The sequence below is a fragment of the Catharus ustulatus genome, chromosome 32 (assembly GCF_009819885.2).
Source record: "Catharus ustulatus isolate bCatUst1 chromosome 32, bCatUst1.pri.v2, whole genome shotgun sequence".
Taxonomy (NCBI): Eukaryota; Metazoa; Chordata; class Aves; order Passeriformes; family Turdidae; genus Catharus; species Catharus ustulatus.
Window position 1 is genome coordinate 2741344 of NC_046252.1, and position 24381 is coordinate 2765724.

At 53.4% G+C, this 24381-nt stretch overlaps 1 protein-coding gene across 1 annotated transcript in view; it reads left to right on the plus strand.

The window, feature by feature from the left end:
* The window catches only part of PLCB3 (phospholipase C beta 3), a 48287-nt gene that overhangs the window by 19875 nt on the left and 4031 nt on the right, over positions 1-24381 (plus strand). Inside the window, 17 exon segments of the mRNA XM_033083500.1 lie at positions 316-398; positions 2925-3009; positions 4435-4518; positions 4520-4544; positions 6143-6213; positions 7264-7360; positions 8549-8633; positions 9756-9880; positions 11623-11777; positions 14706-14867; positions 17431-17530; positions 17769-17873; positions 19027-19118; positions 21060-21137; positions 21168-21177; positions 21264-21299; positions 24103-24235. Coding sequence (XP_032939391.1) covers positions 316-398; positions 2925-3009; positions 4435-4518; positions 4520-4544; positions 6143-6213; positions 7264-7360; positions 8549-8633; positions 9756-9880; positions 11623-11777; positions 14706-14867; positions 17431-17530; positions 17769-17873; positions 19027-19118; positions 21060-21137; positions 21168-21177; positions 21264-21299; positions 24103-24235 — 1526 coding nt within the window.

The window sequence follows — 24381 nt, forward strand, 5'->3', positions numbered from 1 at the left end:
GGATTTTGGGGTCAGTTTTAGGGTCAGTTTTTGGGGTCAGTTTCTGGGATTTTGGGGTCAGTTTTTGGGGTCAGTTTTGGGGTCAGTTTTGGGGTCAGTTTTTGGGGTTTTGGGGTCAGTTTTGGGGTCAGTTTTAGGGTCAGTTTAGGGTCAGTTTTTGGGGTCAGTTTCTGGGATTTTGGGGTCAGTTTTTGGGGTTTTTTGGGTCAATCTTTGGGGTCAGTTTCTGGGATTTTGGGGTCAGTTTTGGGGTCAGTTTTTGGTGGTTTTTGGTGGTTTTGGGGTCAGTTTGTGTCCCTGACCCCCCCGTTGCAGGAGGTGATCGAGGCCATCGCCGAAAGCGCCTTCAAGACGTCGCCGTTCCCGGTGATCCTGAGCTTCGAGAACCACGTGGACTCGTGAGACAAAACCCAAAAACCCCAAAAACAGAGAAACCCTAAATACCAAAAACCCAAACCCCAAAAACCCCAAAAACCCAAACACCCAAAATTCCAAAATCCCAAAAAACACAGAAACCCCAAATCCCAGAAACCCCAAAAACCCAAACACCCAAAAACCCAAAATCCCAAAAACCCAAAAACACAGAAACCCAAAAACCCCAAAATCCAGAAACCCAAACACCCAAACACCCAAAAACCCCAAACCTCAAAATCCCAAAAATCCAAAACCACAGAAACCCCAAAAACCCAGAAATCCCAAAAACACAGAAACCAAAATCCCAAAAATCCAGGAACCCAGAAACCCAAATCCCAAAACCACAGAAACCCAAAACCCAAAAACCCAGAAACCCCAAAAACCCCAAAAACCCAGAAACCCCAAAACCTGAAAAACACAAAAACCCCAAAAACCCAAAACCCCAAATCCCAAAAACCCGAAAAACCCAAAACCCCAAAATCCCAGAAACCCAAAAACACAGAAACCCCAAAATCCCAAAAATCCAGAAACCCCAAAAACCCAAATCCAAAAATCCCAAAATCCCAAAAACCCAGAAACCCAAACCCAGAAACCCAAAAACCCCAAAATCCCAAAAACCCAAAAACACAGAAACCCCAAATCCCACAAACACAAAACCCCCAAAACTCTGACCCAGTTTCTGGGGTTTTTGGGGCAGTTTTGGGTCAATTTTTGGGGTTTCCATGAGGGATTTTGGGGTTCCCGCTCCCCAGGGCCTGGCAGCAGATTTGGGGTCAGTTTTGGGGTCAGTTTTGGGGTCAGATTTGGGGTTTTTGGGGTTCCCAATCTGTGTTTTTGGGGTCCAGGGCCCGTCAGCAGATTTGGGGTCAGTTTTGGGGTCACTTTTTGGGTTTTGGGGTCAGTTTTGGGGTCACTTTTTGGTGTTTTTGTGTCCCAGGGCCCGGCAGCAGATTTGGGGTCAGTTCTGGGGTTTTGGGGTCAGTTTTGGGGTCAGTTTTGGGGATTTTGGGGTTCCCATTCTGTATTTTTTGGGGTCCCAGGGCCCGTCAGCAGATTTGGGGTCAGTTCTGGGGTCAGTTTTGGGGTCAGTTTTTGGGTTTTTTTGTGTCCCAGGGCCCGCCAGCAGTGTTAGGGTCAGTTTTGGGGTCAGTTCTGGGGATTTTGGGGTTCCCATTCTGTATTTTTTGGGATCCCAGGGCCCGCCAGCAGTGCTGGGGTCAGATTTGGGGTTTTTGGGGTCACTTTTTGTGTTTTTTTGGGGTCCAGGGCCCGTCAGCAGATTTGGGGTCAGTTTTGGGGTCACTTTTTGTGTTTTTTTTGGGATCCCAGGGCCCACCAGCAGTGCTGGGGTCAGTTCTGGGGTCAGTTTTTGGGTTTTGGGGTCAGTTTTGGGGTCACTTTTTGCTGTTTTTTGGGGTTCAGGGCCCGCCAGCAGTGTTGGGGTCAGTTTTTGGGTTTTGGGGTTGTTTTTGGGGTCAGTTTTTGTGTTTTTTTGGGGTCCCAGGGCCCGCCAGCAGATTTGGGGTCAGTTTTGGGTTTTGGGGTCAGTTTTGGGGTTCCCATTCTGTGTTTTTTGGGGTCCCAGGGCCCGCCAGCAGTGTTGGGGTCAGATTTTGGGGTTTTTGGGGTCAGTTCTGGGGATTTTGGGGTCACTTTTTGTATTTTTTTGTGTCCCAGGGCCCGCCAGCAGTTCTGGGGTCAGTTCTGGGGTCAGTTTTGGGGTTTTTGGGGTCGTTTTTGGGGTTCCCATATTTGTTTTTGTGTCCCAGGGCCCGCCAGCAGTGCTGGGGTCAGTTTTTGGGTCAGATTTGGGGATTTTGGGGTCACTTTTTGTGTTTTTTGGGGTCCCAGGGCCCGTCAGCAGTGTTGGGACCAATTTTGGGGTTTTAGGGGTCGGTTTTGGGGTCAGTTTTTGGTGTTTTTTTTGTCCCAGGGCCCGCCAGCAGTGTTGGGGTCAGTGCTGGGGTCAGTTTTTGGGTTTTGGGGTCAGTTTTTGCTGTTTTTTGTGTCCCAGGGCCCGCCAGCAGTTCTGGGGTCAGTTTTTGGGTTTTTGGGATTGTTTTTGGGGTCAGTTTTGGGGTTTTGTGTCCCAGGGCCCGTCAGCAGTGCTGGGTCAGTTCTGGGGTTTTTGGGGTCAGTTTTGGGGTTCCCATATTTGTTTTTGTGTCCCAGGGCCCGCCAGCAGTGCTGGGGTCAGTTTTGGGGTCAGTTCTGGGGATTTTGGGGTCACTTTTTGGTGTTTTTTTGGGGTTCAGGGCCCGCCAGCAGTGCTGGGTCAGTTCTGGGGTCAGTTCTGGGGATTTTGGGGTCACTTTTTGCTGTTTTTTTTGGGCTCCCAGGGCCCGTCAGCAGTGCTGGGGTCAGTTCTGGGATCAGTTTTGGGGTTTTTGGGGTCAGTTTTGGTCCATTTTTCCTGTATTTTTTTGTCCCAGGGCCCGCCAGCAGATTTGGGGTCAGTTTTTGGGTTTTGGGGTTGTTTTTGGGGTCACTTTTTGTGTTTTTTGTCCCAGGGCCCGCCAGCAGGCCAAGATGGCCGAGTACTGCCGGAGCCTCCTCGGGGCCGCGCTGGTGACGGAGCCGCTGCCCAAATTCCCGGTGGGGACCGGGGGGAAAATCGGGGGAATTCAGGGGAATTCGGGGAAATTTGGGGAATTGGGGGATTTGGGGATTTGGGGGAAGTCTGGGGGGTTTGGGGTCTGGGGGTTTGGGGGAATTCTGAGTGATTTTGGGGGCATTTTTGGTGATTTTGGGGTTGATTTTTGGGGTTGATTTTGGGGTGGTTTGGGGTTTATTTTGGGTTCCTTTTTGGTTTTTTTGGCACTGCTGGAGCCGGGGCTTCGGGGTGATTTATTTTGCTTTGATTTTTGGGGGTGATTTTTGGGTTTATTTTGGGTTTTTTTGGCACAGCTGGTGCTGGGGTTTTGGGGTGATTTTGGGGCAGTTTTAGGGTGATTTTTGGGTTGATTTTTTGGGTTAATTTTGGGGTTTATTTTGTGTTCATTTTTGGGTTTTTTGTTGCAGCTGAAGCCGGGGGTTTGGGGTGATTTTTGGGTTGATTTTTGGGGTTAATTTTGGGTTTATTTTGGGTTCATTTTTGGGAGTTTTGGCACAGCTGGGGCCGGGGTTTTGGGGTGATTTTGGTGTTAATTTTGGGGTTTGTTTTGGGTTCATTTTTGGGTTTTTTGTTGCAGCTGGAGCCGGGGATTTGGGTTGGTTTTGGGGCGGTTTTGGGGTTTATTTTGGGTTGATTTGGGGTCCATTTTCAGTGATTTTGGCACAGCTGGGGCCAGGGTTTTGGGGTGATTTTTGGGCTGATTTTGGGGTTAATTTTGGGATTTATTTTGGGTTCATTTTTGGGTTTTTTGTTGCAGCTGGAGCCGGGGTTTTGGGGTGATTTTGAGGCAGTTTTAGGGTGATTTTTGGGTTGATTTTCGGTTGATTTTGGTTTTTTGTCACAGCTGGAGCCCGGGGTTTGGGGCGGTTTTGGGGTTAATTTTGGGGTTTATTTTTGGGTTGATTTTGGGTTAATTTTGGGTTGATTTTGGTTTTTTTTTGGACACAGCTGGAGCCCGGGGTTTGGGGTGATTTTTGGGGTTAATTTTGGGTTTATTTTGGGTTTATTTTGGGTCCATTTTTGTTTTTTTTGTCACAGCTGGAGCCGGGGGTTTGGGGTTAATTTTGGGTTAATTTTGGAGTTTATTTTTGGGTTTATTTTGGGTTAATTTTGGGTTGATTTTTGGTTTTTTTGGACACAGCTGGAGCCGGGGGTTTGGGTTGGTTTTGGGGCAGTTTTAGGGTGATTTTTGGGTTGATTTTTGGTTGATTTTGGTTTTTTTGTCACAGCTGGAGCCCAGGGTGTGGGGTGATTTTTGGGGTGGTTTTGGGGCGGTTTTGGGTTAATTTTGGGTCCATTTTTGGGTTTTTTGTCACAGCTGGAGCCCGGGGTTTAGGGGTGATTTTGGGGCAGTTTTGGGGTGATTTTTGGGTTGATTTTTGGTTGATTTCGGGTTTTTTGTGCAGCTGGAGCCCGGGGTGCCCCTGCCCAGCCCCCAGGACCTGCTGGGCCGGATCCTCATCAAGAACAAAAAACGGCGCCCGGGGGGGGGCCCCGGCCCGCCCCAGAAACAGCGGTGAGGCACCTAAAAATATCCCCTAAAACACCCCAAAATAACCCCAAAAATAACCCCAAAATATCACAAAATAACCCCAAAAATCACCCCAGAAACAGCGGTGAGGCACCCCAGAAACACCCCAAAAATAACCCCAAATCACCCCAAAATCACCCCTAAAACACCCCAAAAATAACCCTAAAACCACCCAGAAATAACCCCAAAAATAACCCCAAAATATCCCAAAAACACCCCAAAAATCACCCAGAAATAACGCCAAAATAACCCCAAAAACAGCGGTAAGGCACCCAAAAAATAACCCCTAAAGCACCCCAAAATAACCCCAAAATACCCCAAAAATCACCCTAAAATATCCCTAAAATTACCCCAAAAACAGCGGTGAGGCACCCCAAAAATAACCCCAAAAATAACCCCAAAACCACCCCCAAAATATCCCAAAAATAACCACAAAAACACCCCAAAATAACCCCAAAAATCACCCCAAAAACATCCCAAGAATCACCCAGAAATATCCCCAAAATAACCCCAAAACCAGTGGTAAGGCACCCAAAAACACCCCCAAAATCACCCCAAAAATCACCCCAAAACCACCCCAAAATATCCCAAAAACACCCAAAAATAACCCAAAAACCACCCCAAAAACATCCCCAAAATATCCCAAATCACCCCAAAAATACCCCCAAAATATCCCAAAATAACCCCAAAAACAGTGGTAAGGCACCCCAGAAACACCCCAAAATATCACAAAAATCACCCCAAAAACAGCCCCAAAAACACCCAAAATAACCCCAAAATATCCCAAAAATCACCCCAAAATAACCCCAAAAATACCCCAAAGTTAATCCAAAATCACCCCAAAAATACCCTGAAAATAACCCCAAAAATAACTCCTAAAACACCCCCAAAAACACCCAAAAGTAACCCCAAAACACCTCAAAAATCACCCCAAAATATCCCCGAAATATCCCAAAACCACCCCAAAAACAGCAGTAAAGACACCCCAAAATCCCCCTGAAAACCCCAAAATTGGGGTTGATTTGGGAGTTTTGGGGTTTTCTGGGGTGGTTTTGGGTGATTTTGGGGTTTTTTGGGTGATTTTGCATTTTTTGGGGGTTTTTTGGGGGTGGTTTAGGGTGATTTTGGGTTCTTTGGGGTGGTTGTGGGATGATTTTGGGGTGATTTTGGGGGTTTTTTGGGAGTTTTTTGGGGTTTTTTGGGTGATTTTGGAGTTTTTTGGTGATTTTTGTGGTGATTTTGGGTGATTTTGGGGTTTTTTGGATTTTTTTGGTGTGATTTTGGCGTGGTTTTGGGGTGATTTGGGGATTTTTTGGTGACTTTGGGGTTTTTTGGGGTTTTTTTGGGGTGGTTTTGGGTTTTTTTTGGGGTGATTTTGGGGTTTTTGGTGATTTTTGGGGTGTTTTTTGTTGATTTTGGGGTTTTTTGGGGTGTTTTTTGGGTTTTTATGGGTTTTTTTCTGGGTGATTTTGGGTTTTTTGGTGATTTTTGGGGTTTTTTTGGGGTGATTTGGGGGTTTTGGGGTGATTTTGGGGTGTTTTTTGTTGATTTTGGGTTTTTTTGGTGATTTTTTTGGCCCCCAGAGCGCGAGGCCGACAGCGAGGAGGAGGAGGAGGAGGAGCCCCCGGAGATGAAGAAACCGACGACCGACGAGGTTCGGGGATTTGGGATTTTTGGGGGATTTTGGGGGATTTTGGGGGATTTTGGGGGATTTTGGGGTTCCTCATTTCGGATTTTGGGGATTTTGGGGTTCCCCAGTTTCAGTTTTTGGGGTTTTGGGGTTTTTTTGGGGTTCCTCATTTCGGATTTTGGGTTTTTTTTGGTGTTCCCTGTGTCAGTTTTTGGGTGATTTTGGGTTTTTTTTGGGTTCCTCATTTCGGTTTTTGCGGTTTTTTGGGTATTTTGGGATTCCCAGTTTCGGTTTTTGGGGTTTTTTGTGGTTCCCCATTTTGGTTTTCTGGGTTTTTTGGGGGGTTCCTCATTTCGGTTTTCAGGGTTTTTGGGGTTTTGGGGTTCCCCATTTCAGTTTTTGGGTATTTTGGGATTCCCCATTTCGGTTTTGGGGGTTTTTGGGGTTTTTTGGGGTTCCCAGTTTCAGTTTTTGGCTATTTTGGGGTTTCCCATTTCGGTTTTTGAGGTTTTTGGGGTTCCAAATTTCAGTTTTCAGGGCTTTTGGGGTTTTTTTGGGGTCCCCATTGCAGTTTTTTGGGTATTCTGGGGTTCCCCGTGTCAGTTTTCAGGGTTTTTGGGTTTTTTTTGGGTCCCCATGTCAGTTTATGGGGTTTTTGGGGTTCCCCATTTCAGCTTTTTGGGATTTTTGGGTAATTTGGGGATCCCCATTTTGGTTTTTGGGGTTTTTTTGGGGTTCCTCATTTTGGTTTTTGGGTATTTTGGGTTTTTTTGGTTTTTTTGGGTCCCCATCTCAGTTCTTGGGTTTTTTTGGGTCCCCATTTCAGTTTTTTGGGGTTCCCCGTGTCAGTTTTTTAGGTTTTTTGGTTTTTTTTTGGGTCCCCATCCCAGTGTTTGGGTTTTTTTGGGTCCCCATGTCAGTTTTTGGGTTTTTTGGGGTCCCCATTTTGGGTTTTTGGGGTTTTTTGGGTCCCCATCCCAGTTCTTGGGGTTTTTTGGGGTCCCCATTTCAGTTTTTGGGGTTTTTTGGGTATTTTGGGGTTCCCTGTGTCACTTTTGGGGTTTTTGGGCGCAGGGCACGGCGGGCAGCGAGGTCACGGCCACCGAGGCCATGTCCAGCCTGGTCACCTACGTGGAGCCGGTCAAGTTCAGAACGTTCCAGAACGCCCAGAGTGAGCGGGGGGGAAATTTGGGGAGGGGGATTTGGGGGGTCTGGGGGGGATTTTGGGGTAATTCTGGGGATTTGGGGTAATTCTGGGTTCGTTTGGGGGCGTTGGAGCTGATTTTGGGTGGATTTTTGGAGTTTTGGGTGAATTTTGGGGTGAATTTTGAGTATTTTGGGACTGATTTGGGGTGAATTTCAGAGTTTTTGTGGCTGATTTTGGGGTGAATTTTGTGGCTGATTTTGGGGATTTTGGGGCTGATTTGGGGTGAATTTTGGGCTGAATTTTGGGGATTTTGGGGCTGATTTTGGGGAAAATTTTGGGGTGAACTTTGGGGATTTTGGGATGAATTTTGGGGCTGACTTGGGGAGAATTTTGGGGCTGATTTTGGGGTGAATTTTTGGGTGAATTTTGGTGATTTTGGGGCTGATTTGGGGATGAATGTTGGGGATTTTGTGGCTGATTTTGGGGTGAATTTTGGGGTGAATTTTGGGTCGAATTTTGCGGATTTTGGGTGAATTTTTGGGCTGATTTTGGGTGAATTTTGGGGTGAATTTCTGGGTTTTTGGGGCTGATTTGGGGATGAATGTTGGGGCTGATTTTGGGGTTTTTGGGGCTGATTTAGGGTGAATTTTTAAGCTGAATTTTGGGGCGGATTTGGGGTGAATTTTGGGGCTGATTTGGGGTGAATTTTTGGGCTGATTTTGGGGATTTTGGGGCTGATTTGGGGGTGAATGTTGGGGTGAACTTTGGGATCAATTTTGGAGATTTTGGGGTGAATTTTTGGGGTGAATTTCGGTGATTTTGTGGCTGATTTGGGCTGAATTTTGGGCTGATTTGGGCTGAATTTTGGGGTGAATTTCATGGATTTTGTGGCTGATTTTGGGTTGAATTTTGTGGCTGATTTTGTGGATTTTGAGGCTGATTTGGGGTGAATTTTGGGGATTTTTGGGGCTGATTTTGGGGCTGATTTTGGGGTGAATTTTTGGGTGAATTTCTGGGTTTTTGGGGCTGATTTTGGGGTGAATTTTTGGGTGAATTTCTGGGTTTTTGGGGCTGATTTTGGGGTGAATTTTTGGGTGAATTTCTGGGTTTTTGGGGCTGATTTGGGGATGAATTTTTGGGGCTGATTTTGTGGATTTTGGGGTGAATTTGGGTTGAATTTTGGGGTGAATTTGGGTGATTTTGTGCCCCCAGAGCGGAACAGGAGCTTCGAGATGTCGTCGTTCGTGGAGACCAAAGGGCTGGAGCAGCTCACCAAGAGCCCCCTGGAGTTCGTCGAGTATCCCTGGCCGGGGTTTGGGGGGGATTTGGGGGAATTTGGGGGGATTTTGGGGCGCCCAGGTGTGCCCAGGTGAGCCCAGGTGAGCCCAGGTGAGCCCAGGTGTGCCCAGGTGAGCCCAGGTACAACAAGCGCCAGCTGAGCTGGGTGTGAGCGCGGTGGGTTTGGGATTTTGGGTGAATTTTGGAGTGGATTTGGGGTTTTTTGGGGTGGATTTTGGGGTTTTTGGGGTGCCCAGGTGAGCCCAGGTGAGCCCAGGTACAACAAGTACCAGCTGAGCCAGGTGTGAGCGCGGTGGGATTGGGTTTTTGGGGTGGGTTTGGGTGGATTTTTGGGTGAATTTTGGGTGGATTTTGGGGTTTTTGGTCACTCAGGTGAGCCCAGGTGAGCCCAGGTACAACAAGCACCAGCTGAGCCGGGGGTGAGCGTGGTGGGTTTGGGATTTTGGGTGAATTTTGGGGGGATTTTGGGGTGGATTTGGGTTGGATTTTGGGTGGATTTTGGGGTTTTTGGGGCACCCAGGTGAGCCCAGGTGTGCCCAGGTGAGCCCAGGTACAACAAGCGCCAGCTGAGCCAGGTGTGAGCACGGTGGGTTTGGGATTTTGGGGTGGATTTGGGTTGGATTTTGGGTGGATTTTGGGGTGGATTTGGGGCAGTTTTGGTTACTCAGGTGTGCCCAGGTGAGGCCTTGACGCCCAGGTACAACAAGCGCCAGTTGAGCCGGGTGTGAGCGCGGTGGGTTTGGGATTTTGGGGTTTTGGGGTGGATTTTGGGGTTTTTTGGGGTGCCCAGGTGTGCCCAGGTGAGCCCAGGTGAGGCCTTGACGCCCAGGTACAACAAGCGCCAGCTGAGCCGCGTGTGAGTGCGGTGGGTTTGGGATTTGGGGTGAATTTTGGGGTGGATTTTGGGGTTTTTTGGGGGTGGATTTTGGGGTTTTTTGGGTGCCCAGATGTGCCCAGGTGTGCCCAGGTGAGGCCTTGACGCGCAGGTACAACAAGCGGCAGCTGAGCCGGGTGTGAGCAGGGTGGGTTTGGGATTTTGGGTGGATTTTGGGATGGATTTTGGGCAGTTTTGGTCACTCAGGTGTGCCCAGGTGTGCCCAGGTGAGGCCTTGACGCCCAGGTACAACAAGCGGCAGCTGAGCCGCGTTTACCCCAAGGGGACGCGCGTGGACTCGTCCAACTTCCACCCCCAGCTCTTCTGGAACGCCGGCGTGCAGATGGCGGCGCTCAACTTCCAGAGCGCAGGTGGGCACACCTGGGACACACCTGGGACACCTGGGGACAGCTGGGACACACCTGGGGACAGCTGGGACACCTGGGACACCTGGGGACAGCTGGGGACACCTGGGACACCTGGGGACAGCTGGGGACACCTGGGGTCACACCTGGGACACCTGGGACACACCTGGGGACACCTGGGGAGAGCTGGGGACAGCTGGGGACACACCTGGGCACACCTGGGGACAGCTGGGGATACCTGGGGGCACCTGGGGACAGCTGGGGACAGCTGGGACAGCTGGGGACACACCTGGGACACCTGGGGACACACCTGGGGACAGCTGGGGACAGCTGGGACACACCTGGGGATGTCTGGGGACACACCTGGGGAGAGCTGGGACACACCTGGGGACACACCTGGGGACACCTGGGGACACACCTGGGGACACCTGGGGACAGCTGGGGACACCTGGGGATACCTGGACACACCTGGGACACACCTGGGGATACCTGGACACACCTGGGACACACCTGGGGATACCTGGGGACAGCTAGGGACACTGGGGAGACCTGGGGACATCTGGGGACACCTGGGGAGAGCTGGGACACACCTGGGGACAGCTGGGGACACCTGGGGTCACACCTGGGGACACCTGGGGATGCCTGGGGATGCCTGGGGACAGCTGGGGACAGCTGGGACACACCTGGGGCACACCTGTCCCTGTCTCACCTGTCTCACCTGTCCATCTCTCACCTGTCCATTTCTCACCTCTCACCTGTGCACGTCTCACCTGTCCCAGACGTGCCCCTGCAGCTGAACCTGGGGCTGTCCCTCTCTCACCTGTCCCTTACCTGTCTCACCTGTCCATCTCTCACCTGTCTCACCTGTCTCACCTGTCCTAGACGTGCCCCTGCAGCTGAACCTGGGGCTGTCCAATCTCACCTGTCCCTTACCTCTCTCACCTGTCTCACCTGTCTCACCTGTCCCTTACCTGTCCCACCTGTCCCAGACGTGCCCCTGCAGCTGAACCTGGGGCTGTGCCTGTCTCACCTGTCCATATCTCACCTGTCCATCTCTCACCTGTCTCACCTGTCCTAGACGTGCCCCTGCAGCTGAACCTGGGGCTGTCCCTTTGTCCCTGTCTCACCTGTCCATATCTCACCTGTCCCAGACGTGCCCCTGCAGCTGAACCTGGGGCTGTCACTGTGTCACCTGTCACACCTGTCTCACCTGTCACACCTGTCTCACCTGTCTCACCTGTCCCTCACCTGTCCCTTACCTGTCTCTCTCACCTGTCCCAGACGTGCCCCTGCAGCTGAACCTGGGGCTGTCCCTTTGTCCCTGTCTCACCTGTCCATATCTCACCTGTCAGACGTGCCCCTGCAGCTGAACCTGGGGCTGTCCATGTCTCACCTGTCTCACCTGTCTCACCTGTCCCTGTCTCACCTGTCCATGTCTCACCTGTTCCTGTCTCACCTGTCCCAGACGTGCCCCTGCAGCTGAACCTGGGGCTGTCCCTGTCTCACCTGTCCCTTACCTGTCTCACCTGTCCATCTCTCACCTGTCTCACCTGTCTCACCTGTCCCTTACCTGTCCCACCTGTCCCAGACGTGCCCCTGCAGCTGAACCTGGGGCTGTCCCTTTGTCCCTGTCTCACCTGTCCATATCTCACCTGTCCCAGACGTGCCCCTGCAGCTGAACCTGGGGCTGTCCAATCTCACCTGTGTCACCTGTCTCACCTGTCCCTTACCTGTCTCACCTGTCCCAGACGTGCCCCTGCAGCTGAACCTGGGGCTCTTCGAGGCCAACGCCGGCTCCGGGTTCCTGCTCAAGCCGGAGCCGCTGCGGCGCCGCGACAAAACCTTCGACCCGTTCGTGGAGGGGCGGCTGGACGGGATCGTGGCCAACGCCCTGAGCGTGCAGGTGAGGGAAACACACCTGGGGAACCTGAAACACACCTGGGGAACCCAAAAACACCTAAAAAACCACCCCAAAAACACCAAAAACTGCCCCAAAAAAACCCCAAAACCTTCGACCCGTTCGTGGAGGGGCGGCTGGACGGGATCGTGGCCAACGCCCTGAGCGTGCAGGTGAGCCAGAAACACACCTGGGGACACAAAAACACACCTGGGGAACCTGAAACACACCTGGGGACACAAAAACACCCGAAAAAACACCCCAAAAACACCAAACCCCAAAAAAACCACCCCAAAACCACCAAAACACACCTGGGGACCCAAAACCACCAAAATACCACCCCAAAACCACACCTGGAGAACCCAAAACCACCAAAACCACACCTGGGGAACTGAGAGCACACCTGGGGAACTCAAAAACACCCGAAAAAACACACCAAAACCACCCCAAAAACCACCCCAAAACCACTCAAACACACCTGGGGATCCTCCAACACACCTGGGGAACCCAAAAACCCCAAACTGGCCCCAGAACCCCAGACTGGTTTTGGGTTTTGGGGTCACACACTCAGATTTTGGGGTTGTTTTGGGGGTTTTTGGGGTTTTTGGGTGCCTGGGTTCAGATTCTGGGGTTTTTGGGGTCCCAGGTTCAGATTTTGGGGATTTTTGGGGTCCCAGGCTCAGATTTTGGGGTGGTTTTTGGGGTTCCCAGGTTCAGATTTTGGGGTGAATTTGGCTGTTTTTGGGTCCCCAGGTGCTCTCAGGACAGTTCCTGACCGACCGGCGCTGCGGGGTGTTCGTGGAGCTGGGGGTGGGGTTTGGGGCGGGGTTTGGGGTTTTTGGGGTCACACACTCAGATTTTGGGGTTTTTGGGGTCCCAGGTTCCGATTTTTGGGGTGATTTTTGGGGTTTTTGGGGTCCCAGGTTCACATTTTGGGGTCACACACTCAGATTTTGGGGTGATTTTTGGGGTTTTTGGGTCCCCAGGTTCTCTCAGGACAGTTCCTCACCGACCGGCGCTGCGGGGTGTTCGTGGAGCTGAGGGCGGGGTTCGGGGCGGGGTTTGGGGTTTTTGGGGTCACACACTCAGATTTTGGGGTTTTTGGGGTCAGACACTCACATTTTGGGGTGATTTTCGGGATTTTTGGGACCCCAGGTGCTCTCGGGGCAGTTCCTGACCGACCGGCGCTGCGGGGTGTTCGTGGAGCTCGGGGCGGGGTTCAGGGCGGGGTTTGGGGTTTTTGGGGTCACACACTCAGATTTTGGGGTTTTTGGGGTCCCAGGCTCAGATTTTGGGGTGATTTTTGGGGATTTTTGGGGTTCCCAGGTGCTGTCAGGACAGTTCCTGACCGACCGGCGCTGCGGGGTGTTCGTGGAGCTCGGGGCGGGGTTCGGGGCAGGGTTTGGGGCGGGGTTTGGGGTTTTTGGGGTTTTTGGGGTCCCAGGATCAGATTTTGGGGTTTTTGGGGTCCCAGGTTCAGATTTTTGGGGTGATTTTTGGGATTTTTGGGTCCCCAGGTGCTCTCGGGGCAGTTCCTGACCGACAGGCGCTGCGGGGTGTTCGTGGAGCTGGGGGCGGGGTTTGGGGTCCCAGGTTCAGATTTTGGGGTTTTTGGGGTCCCAGGTTCAGATTTTGGGGTGATTTTGGGGTGATTTTTGGGGTTTTTGGGTCCCCAGGTTCTCTCAGGACAGTTCCTCACCGACAGGCGCTGCGGGGTGTTCGTGGAGCTGGGGGCGGGGTTCGGGGCGGGGTTTGGGGTTTTTGGGGTTTTTGGGGTCACACACTCAGATTTTGGGGTGATTTTTGGGGTTTTTGGGTCCCCAGGTGCTGTCAGGACAGTTCCTCACCGACCGGCGCTGCGGGGTGTTCGTGGAGCTGGGGGCGGGGTTTGGGGTCCCAGGCTCAGATTTTGGGGTTTTTGGGGTCCCAGGTTCAGATTTTGGGGTGATTTTTGGGGTTTTTGGGTCCCCAGGTGCTGTCGGGGCAGTTCCTCACCGACCGGCGCTGCGGGGTGTTCGTGGAGCTCAGGGCGGGGTTTGGGGCGGGGTTTGGGGTTTTTGGGGTTTTTGGGGTCCCAGGTTCAGATTTTGGGGTTTTTGGGGTCCCAGGTTCCGATTTTTGGGGTGATTTTGGTGATTTTTGGGTCCCCAGGTGCTGTCGGGGCAGTTCCTGACCGACCGGCGCTGCGGGGTGTTCGTGGAGCTGGGGGCGGGGTTTGGGGCGGGGTTTGGGGTTTTTGGGGTTTTTGGGGTCCCAGGTTCACATTTTGGGGTGATTTTTGGGGTTTTTGGGTCCCAGGTGCTCTCAGGACAGTTCCTGACCGACCGGCGCTGCGGGGTGTTCGTGGAGCTGGGGGCGGGGTTTGGGGCGGGGTTTGGGGTTTTTGGGGTTTTTGGGGTCCCAGGTTCACATTTTGGGGTGATTTTGGGGTTTTTGGGGTCCCAGGTTCACATTTTGGGGTGATTTTGGGGTGATTTTTGGGATTTTTGGGGTTCTCAGGTTCTCTCAGGACAGTTCCTCACCGACCGGCGCTGCGGGGTGTTCGTGGAGCTCGGGGCGGGGATTGGGGCAGGGTTTGGGGTTTTTGGGGTCACACACTCAGATTTTGGGGTGATTTTTGGGATTTTTTGGGTCCCCAGGTGCTCTCGGGGCAGTTCCTCACCGACCGGCGCTGCGGGGTGTTCGTGGAGCTCGGGGCGGGGTTTGGGGCAGGGTTTGGGGTTTTTGGGGTTTTTGGGGTTTTTGGGGTGCCAGGCTCAGATTTTGGGGTGATTTTGGGGTGAATTTGGCTGTTTTTGGGTCCCCAGGTGCTCTCGGGGCAGTTCCTGACCGACAGGCGCTGCGGGGTGTTCGTGGAGCTCGGGGTGGGGTTTGGGGTTTTTGGGGTCCCAGGATCAGATTTTGGGGTGATTTTTGGGGTTTTTGGGTCCCCAGGTGCTCTCGGGGCAGTTCCTCACCGACCGGCGCTGCGGGGTGTTCGTGGAGCTCGAGCTCTTCGGGCTCCCCGTGGACACGCGGCGCCGGCTCCGCACCCGCACGAGCCAGGGGAACGCGTTCAACGCGGTGTGGGACGAGGAGCCCCTGGAGCTGGGACGGGTGACTGGGGGGACTGGGGGGACTGGGACGGGTAACTGGGGGGGACTGGGGGGGACTGGGACGGGTGACTGGGGGGGACTGGGGGGGACTGGGAGGGACTGGGACAGAGCTGGGACGGGTAACTGGGAAAACTGGGGGGACTGGGGGGGACTGGGGGGGAATGGGGGGACTGGGGGGGACTGGGGGGGACTGGGATGGAGCTGGGACGGGTAACTGGGGGGAATGGGAGGGACTGGGACGGGTAACTGGGGGGACTGGGGGGCACTGGGACGGGTAACTGGGGGGACTGGGGGGACTGGGATGGACTGGGAGGGGACTGGGAGGGACTGGGAGGGACTGGGAGGGGAATGGGATGGAGCTGGGACGGGTAACTGGGGGGACTGGGGGGGAATGGGGGGGACTGGGACAGAGCTGGGACGGGTAACTGGGGGGACTGGGGGGGACTGGGGGGAGCTGGGAGGGACTGGGATGGACTGGGACGGGTAACTGAGGGCACTGGGGGGACTGGGAGGGACTGGGGAGGACTGGGAGGGACTGGGCACACCTGTCTCACCTGTCCGTATCTCACCTGTCTCTCCCCTGTCTCACCTGTCCATATCTTACCTGTTCTACCTGCGTCTCACCTGTCTCACTGTCCCACCTGTCCATGTCTCACCTCTCTCCCCTGTCTCTCTCACCTGTCTCACCTGTTCCTGTCTGACCTGTCTCACCTGTCTCACCTGTGTCACTGTCTCACCTGTCTCACCTGTCCCATTTGTCTCTCACCTGTCTCACCTGTCCATATTTCACCTGTCTCACCTGTCTCCCCTCTCTCACCTGTCTCCCCTGTCCCTGTCTCACCTGTCCCACACTTGTCCCACCTGTCTCACCTGTCTCTGTCTCTGCTCTCTCACCTGTCTCACCTGTCTTCCCTGTCTCTCTCACCTGTCTCTCACCTGTCTCACCTGTCCCATTTGTCTCTCACCTGTCCCACCTGTCTCACCTGTCCCATTTGTCTCTCACCTGTCTCACCTCTCACCTGTCTCACCTGTCCATATCTCACCTGTCTCACCTGTCTCACCTGTCCCTGTCTCACCTGTGCCCCCTGTCTCTCTCACCTATGTCTCACCTGTCCTACCTGTCCATATCTCACCTGTCTCCCCTGTCTCTCTCACCTGTCTCTCCCCTGTCCCACCTGTGTCTCACCTGTCTCACCTGTCCTTGTCTCACCTCTCCCGTCTTACCTGTCCGTATCTCAGCTGTCTCTCTCATCTGTGTCTCACCTGTGTCTCTCCCCTGTCTCTCACCTGTCTCACCTGTCTCTCACCTGTCCCATTTATCCCACACCTGTCTCACCTGTCTCACCTGTCCATCTCTCACCTGTCCATCTCTCCCCTGTCTCACCTGTCCATATCTCACCTGTCTCACCTGTCCATATCTCACCTCTCTCACCTGTCCATCCCTCATCTGTCCCTGTCTCACCTGTCCCACCTGTATCTCACGTGTCTCACCTGTCTCTCACCTGTCTCACCTGTCTCTCACCTGTCTCTTCCCTGTCTCTCTCTCCTGTCTCACCTGTCTCACCTGTCCATATCTCACCTGTCTTCCCTTTCTCACCTCTCCCATCTCACCTGTCTCTCACTTGTCCCACACCTGTCTCACTGTCTCACCTGTGTCTCACCTGTCTCCCCTGTCTCACCTGCCCATATCTCACCTGTCTCTCACCTCTCTCACCTGTCTCTCACCTGTCTCACATGTGTCTCATCTGTCCTGTCTCACCTGTCCCTATCTGACCTCTCTCACCTGTCTCACTTGTCTCTCCCTTGTCTCACCTGTCCGTGTCTCACCTGCCCCACCTGTGTCTCACCTGTCCATATCTCACCTCTCACCTGTCCCATTTATCTCACACCTGTCTCTCACACCTGTCTCACCTCTCTCACCTGCCCCACCTGTCTCACACCTGTCCACATCTCACCTGTCCCATTTATCTCTCACCTGCCCCACCTGTCTCACCTGTCCATCTCACACCTGTCCATATCTCACCTGTCTCTCACCTTTCTCACCTGTCTCACCTGTTCCTGTCTGACCTCTCCCACCTCTGTCTCTCTCACCTGTCCCACCTTTCACCTGTCCATATCTCACCTGTCCATATCTCATCTGTCCCATTTATCTCACACCTGTCTCACCTGTCCCTCTCTCACCTGTCTCACCTGTCTCACCTGTCCCATTTATCTCTCACCTGCCCCACCTGTCTCACCTGTTCCACCTGTCCCACCTGTCTCACACCTGTCCATATCTCACCTGTCCCATTTATCTCACACCTGTCTCACCTGTCTCTCTCACCTCTCTCCCCTCTCTCACCTGTCCCACCTGTCTCACCTGTCCATATCTCACCTGTCTCACCTGTCTCACCTGTCCCATTTATCTCTCACCTGTCCATATCTCACCTGTCTCTCACCTGTCCCATTTATCTCACACCTGTCTCTCTCACCTGTCTCACCTGTCCATATCTCACCTGTCCCTCTCTCACCTGTCCCTCTCTCACCTGTCCATCTCTCACCTGTCCTGTCTCACCTGTCCCCAGGTGGTTCTCCCCGCCCTCGCCTCCCTGCGCGTGGCCGCCTACGAGGAGGGCGGGCGCCTGCTGGGGCAGCGCGTGCTGCAGGTGGCCACGCTGCGCTCAGGTGAGCTCAGGTGAGGGAGGGGACAGGTGAGGGCGTGGCCAGGTGAGGAGGGGACAGGTGAGGCGGGCGGGGTGGGGGGATGAGTGAGGGGAGGGGACAGGTGAGGGGACAGGTGTGGGGGGGTACCCCCCCACACCTGTCCCCTCACCTGTCCCCTCACCTGTCCCCTCCCCTCACCTGTGTCCCCTCACCTGGCCACGCCCCCCTCACCTGGCCACGCCCCCCTCACCTGGGCCAGGTTATCGTTACCTGCCGCTGCGCAACGAGAGCAACCAACCCCTGCTGCTGGCGGCGCTGCTGCTGCGCACCTGGGCAGGTGACCACATCCCCCAGGGGCACCAAGGTGAGGGGACAGCTGGGGACACACCTGGGGGGGTTGGGGACGCACCTGGGGACAGCTGGGGACACACCTGGGGACACCTGAGCACACCTGGGGGGACAGGGACACACCTGGACACACCTAGGACACACCTGGGACACACCTGGGGACAGCTGGGGCACACCTGGATACACCTGGGACACACCTGGACACACCTGGGCACACCTGGGGACTCACCTGGGGACACCTGAGGACACCTGGGGGGGCTGGGGACACACCTGGGGGGGGTGGGATACACCTGGGGGACACCTGGGCACAACTGGGACACACCTGGGGACAGCTGGGACACACCTGGACACACCTGGGCACACCTGGGGCACACCTGGACACACGTTTTCGGGTTTTTTTCCCCATTTTTTGGGTTTTTTTTTCCCATTTTTGGGGTGTTTTACCCCATTTTTGGGTTTTTTTACACCATTTTTTGAGTCTTTTTCCCCTGTTTTTTGGGGTTTTTTTCCCCATTTTTGGGTTTTTTCCCCATTTTCGGTTTTTTTTACTCCATTTTTGGGTTTTTTTACCCCAATTTTTGTTTTTTTTACCCCATTTTTTTGTTTTTTCCCCATTTTTGGGGTTTTTTTCCCTGTTTTTCAGGGTTTTTTTTCCTATTTTTTGGAGTTTTTTTCCCCATTTTTGGTCTTTTTCCCCATTTTTGTTTTTTTTAAACCCTATTTTTTGGTTTTTCCCCATTTTTTGGACTTTTTCCCCCATTTTTTAGGTTTTTTCCCCCATTTTTTGAATTTTCTCCCCATTTTTTTGGGTTTTTTCCCCCGTTTCTGTTATTTTCCCCCATTTTTTTGTTTTTCCCCATTTTTTGGAATTTTTCCCCAATTTTTTAGGTTTTTCTCTCCATTTTTGGGTTGTTTTTTTCCCCATTTTTTGGTTTTTTTTCCCCCATTTTTGGGGTTTTTAAACCCCATTTTTTGGGGTTGTTTTACCCCATTTTTTTGGATTTTTTTCCCCATTTTTGGGTTTTTTTCCCCGTTTCTGTTATTTTTCCCCGATTTTTTAGGGTTTTTCCCCATTTTTGGGTTTTTTTTTCCCAATTTTGGGGGGTTTTTTACCCAATTTTCGGGGTTTTTTCCCCATATTTTTAATTTTTCCCCATTTTCCCCCCCAGACTACGCGGAGGCGCTGACGAACCCGATCCGGCACCAGAACCTCCTGGAGCAGCGGCAGCGGCGCCTGCGGGGGCTGCTGGGGGACCCCGAGGTGGGACAGAAATGGGGGAAAACATCGGGATTTTGGGGGGGAAATTGGGATTTGGGGGAATTCGGGATTTTGGGGGGAAAATCGGGATTTGGGGGGAAAATCGGGATTTTGGGGATTTTTTGGTGTTTTTTGGTGTTTTTTGGGGGGGTTTTGAGGGTTTTTTGGGGATTTTTGGGGGATTTTTGGTGTTTTTTGGGGGATTTTTAGGAGTTTGTTTTGAGGGTTTTTGGGGTTTTTTTGGGGGTTTTTTTGGGGTCTTTTTGGGGGATTTTTTGGAGTTTTTTGGGGGTTTTTTGGGGGGGTTTATGGGGACTTTTGGGGTTTTTGTGGGGGGGTTTTTTGGGGGTTTTTTGGGGGGGTTTCTGGGAAATTTTTTGGGATTATTTTGGGGTTTTTTTTTGAGTTTTTTTGGGTTTTTGGGGGATTTTTGGGTGTGTTTTTGGGGGATTTTTTGGGGTTTTTTGGGGTTTTTTTGGGGGGCTTTTTGGGGGGTTTATGGGGATTTTTTTGGGTTTTTTGGGTTTTTTGGGGTTTTTTTTGAGGGGTTTTGGGGTTTTTTTGGGGGGTTTTGGGGGGATTTTTTGGGGGGGTTTTGGGGTTTTTTGGGGATTTTTTGGAGGTTTTTTTGAGGGTTTGGGGGGGTTTTTTTGGGGGGGGTTTTTTGGGGGTTTTTTGAGGTATTTTTCGGGGGGGTTTCGGGATTATTTGGGGTTTTTTTGGAGTTTTTTTGGGGGTTTTTGGGGGGGGTTTGGGGTTTTTTTTGGGGAGTTTTGGGGTTGTTGGGGAGTTTTTTGGGGGTTTTTTTGGAGTTTTTTTGGGGGTTTTTGGGGTGTTTTTTTGGGTTTTTTTTGGGGTTTTTTGGGGGGTTTATGGGGATTTTTGGGGTTTTTTGGGGGTTTTTTTGGGATTTTTTGGTGTTTTTTGGAGGTTTTTTGGGGTTTTTTGGGGAGGTTTTGGGGGTTTTTTGGGGGTTTTTTTTGGAGGCATTTTTTGGGGTTTTTTGGGGGATTTTTTTGGGGACTTTTTTTGGGTTTTTTTGGTTTGGTTTTTTTGAGGGTTTTTTGGGGGGTTTTTTGAGTTTTTTTTTTTGTTTTTTGGGGGATTTTTTTGGGGTTTTTGGGGATTTTTGGGGGGGTTTTGGGGTTTTTTGGGGGTTTTTTGGGGGTTTTTTTGGGGGGGTTTTTGTGGGGTTTTTTTGGGGGTGTTTGGGGGGGTTTTTGGGGGTTTTTGGGCTTTTTTTGGGGGGGGGTTTGGGGATTTTTGGGGTTTTTTTGGGGGGTTTTTTTGGGGGGATTTTTTTGAGTTTTTTTGGGAATTTTTGGGCGATTTTTTGGGGTTTTTTGGGGGTTTTTTTGGGGATTTTTTGGAGGTTTTTTAAGGGTTTTGGGGGTTTTTTTTTGGGGGGGGTTTTGGGGGTTTTTTGAGGTATTTTTCGGGGGGTTTTCGGGATTTTTTTGGGATTATTTTGGGGTTTTTTTGGAGTTTTTTTGGGGGTTTTTGGGGGGGTTTTTTGGGGTTTTTTATGGGGAGTTTTGGGGTTTTTTTGGGGAGTTTTTGGGGGTTTTTTGGGGGTTTTTTGGGGGGTTTTTTCGGGGGGGTTTTTAGGGGGTTTTGGGGGATTTTTTGTGATTTTTGGGGGGGTTTTTTTGGGGGTTTTTTGGGGTTTTTTTTGGGGGGGGGTTGGGGGGGTTTCTGGGATTTTGGGGGTTTTTGGGGTTTTTTGGGGTTTTTTTGTGGTTGTTTTGGGGGGGTTTTGGGGGGTTTTTTTTGGAGGTCTTCGGGGGATTTTGGGGGGTTTGGGGGTTCCCAAAAATTTTGCGGGGGGTCCCTGGGGGTCTCAGGAGGGGCTTGGGGGGGATTTTGGGGTTTTTTGGGAGGATTTTGGTTTTTTTGGGGAGTTTTTGGTGTTTTTGGGGTCCCTGACCCCCCCTCTCCCCCCAGGACGCCCCCCAGAGGCCCCGCCCCAGCTCGGGGGGGTCCCGCGATCCCGGGGGCCCCTCCCCCCCCAGCGAGCCCCGCGCCCCTCCCCCCCCCGGCCCCGCCCCCCTCCCCAGCCCAGGTAAGTGGGGGGAGGGGCGGGACCCCCCGAATTTTGGGGGGGAATCCCCAAATTTCGCTGATTTTGGGATCCCCCCCCCTCCCCAGGGCAGCGCAGCGACCTCATCGCCACCGTGCTCACAGGTGACCCCAAAACCCCAAAACCCCCCCAAAATCCCCCCTGGGACCCCCAAAAACCTCCCCAAAATCCTCACCTGGGACCCCCAAAATCCCCCCTGGGACCCCCAAAAATTCCCCCTGGGACCCCCAAATCCCCCTGGGACCCCCAAAATCCCACCTGGGACCCCCAAAATCCTCCCCAAAATCCCAAAATTCCCCCTGGGACCCCCAAACCCTCCCCAAAATCCCCCCTGGGACCCCCAAAATCCCCCCTGGGACCCCCAAAACCCCCCTGGGACCCCCAAACCCTCCCCAAAATCCCCCCTGGGACCCCCAACCTCCCCCTGGGACCCCCAGACCCTCCCCAAAATCCCCAAAATCCCCCTGGGACCCCCAAAATCCCACCTGGGACCCTCAAAATCCCCCTTGAGACCCCCAAAATCCCAACCTGGGACCCCCAAAATCCTCCCAAAATCCCCCCTGGGACCCCCAAAATCCCACCTGGGACCCCCAAAATCCCAACCTGGGACCCCCAAAATCCTCCCAAAATCCCCCCTGGGACCCCCAAAATCCCAAAAATCCTCACCTGGGACCCCCAAAATCCCCCCCAAAACCCCCCCTGAGACCCCAAAATCCCACCTGGGACCCCAAATCCTCACCTGGGACCCCAAAATTCTCACCTGGGACCCCCAAAATCCCCCCCTGGGACCCCCAAACCCTCCCCAAAATCCCAAAATCCCACCTGGGACCCCAAAATCCGAAAAATCCTCACCTGGGACCCCCAAAATCCCACCTGGGACCCCAAAATCCCAACCTGGGACCCCCAAAATCCTCCCAAAATCCCCCCTGGGACCCCCAAAATCCCAAAAATCCTCACCTGGGACCCCCAAAATCCCCCCCAAAACCCCCCCTGAGACCCCAAAATCCCAACCTGGGACCCCCAAAATCCTCCCCAAAACCCCCCCTGGGACCCCCAAAATCCCCCCTGGGACCCCCAAAATCCCAACCTGGGACCCCCCAAATCCCACCTGGGACCCCCAAAATCCCACCTGGGACCCCAAAATCCCACCTGGGACCCCCAAAACCCTCCCCAAAACCCCAAAATCCCCCCTGGGACCCCCAAAACCCTCCCCAAAACCCCAAAATCCCCCCTGGGACCCCCAAAACCCCCCCTGGGACCCCAAAATCCTCCCCCAAACCCCACCTGGGACCCCAAAATCCCACCTGGGACCCCCCAAAATCCAAAAAAATCCTCACCTGGGACCCCAAAATTCTCACCTGGGACCCCCCAAATCCTTCCCAAAACCCCAAATCCCCCTGGGACCCCCCAAATCCCCCCTGGGACCCCCAGACCCTCCCCAAAATCCCACCTGGGATCCCCCAAAATCCCCCCTGGGACCCCCAAACCCTCCCCAAAATCCCCCCTGAGACCCCAAAATCCCACCTGGGACCCCCAAAATCCCACCTGGGATCCCCAAATCCCCCCCTGGGACCCCAAAACCCTCCCCAAAATCCCCAAATCCCACCTGGGACCCCCAAAATCCCCCCCTGGGACCCCAAAATCCCCCCCTGGGACCCCCAAACCCCACCTGGGACCCCCAAACCCTCCCCAAAATCCCCCTGGGACCCCCCAAAACCCCACCTGGGACCTCCAAAATCCCACCTGGGACACCCAAACCCTCCCCAAAACCGGGGGGAAACCCCAAAATTCCCCCCCAGCCTCACCTGGGCCAGGTGTGCCCCCGTTTCTGGGGTTTTTGGGGCTGCCCTGGGGATCCTTGGGCACCCTGGGGGATTTTTGGGGCACCCTGGTGACGTTGGGGTGCCCAGGGGTGATTTTTGGGGTCCCAGAGTTGGTTCAGGGGGTGCCCTGGGCGGGTTTTGGGGTGCCCTTGTTGATTTTTGGGGTGCCCTGTTGATTCTGGGGTGCCCCAGGTAGGTCCTGGGTGGTTCTGGGGGGTTTTGGGGTGCCCTGGGTTGGTTTTTGGGGTACCTTGGGTGGGTTCTGGGTGGTTTTGGGGTGCCCCCGTTTATTTTTGTGGTGCCCCCGCTGATTTTGGGGTCCCAGAGGTGGTTCAGGGGGTACCCCGGGTGGGTTTTGGGGTACCCTGGTTGGTTTTGGGTGGGTTTTTGGGGTGTCTTGTTGATTTTTGAGGCCCCAGAGGTGGTTCAGGGGGTGACCTGGGCAGGTTTTGGGGTGCCTCTGTTGATGTTTAGGGTGCCCTGGTGGGTTTTAGGTGGTTTTGGGGTGCCCCTGTTGATTTTGGGGGTGTCCTGGGGTACCCAGGGGTGGTTCTGAGGGGTTCTGGGTGGTTTTGGGGTGCCCTGGGGTGTCCTGTTGATTTTTGGAGTGCCCCTGTTTATTTTTAGGGCCCCAGAGGGGGTTCAGGGAGTGACCCGGGCAGATTTTGGGGTGCCCTGGGTGGGTTTTGGGTGGTTTTGGGATGCCCCTGTTCATTTTCGGGGTGCCCCCGTTCATTTTTGGGGTACCCTTGTTGATTTTGGGGTCCCAGAGGTGATTTTTGGGGTACCCCGGTTTATTTTTGGGGTTCCAGAGGTGGTTCAGGGGGTGCCCTGGGTGGTTCTGGGTGGTTTTGAGGTGCCCCTGTTTATTTTTGGGGTGCCCCCAGTGATTTTTGGGGTGCCCCAGAGGTGGTTCTGGGGGGTGCCCAGAGGTATTTTTGGGGGACCCCGGTTTATTTTTGGGGTGCCCTGGTGAGTTTTATGTGGTTTTGGGGTGCCCCGTTTATTTTTGGGCCCCCAGAGGTGGTTCAGGGGGTGACCCTGGGTGTTTTTGGGGTCCCCTGTTTGATTTTTGGGGTCCCAGAGGTGTCCCCCGAGCCGCTGGAGGCGCTGAGGCAGCACCGGGGGTTCCTGAAGCTGCTGCAGCGACAGCGCCGGGAGCTGGAGCGGCTGCGGAAGAAACACCTGAGGGGGGTGCTGGAGCTGCACCGGCGCAGGTGAGCCAAAAAAACACAAAAATATCCAAAAAAACACCTGAGGGGGGTGCTAGAGCTGCACCGCCGCAGGTGAGCCCCAAAAAACCCAAAAAAACAAAAAAATCACCCCAAAAAAACACCTGAGGGGGGCGCTGGGGCTGCACCGG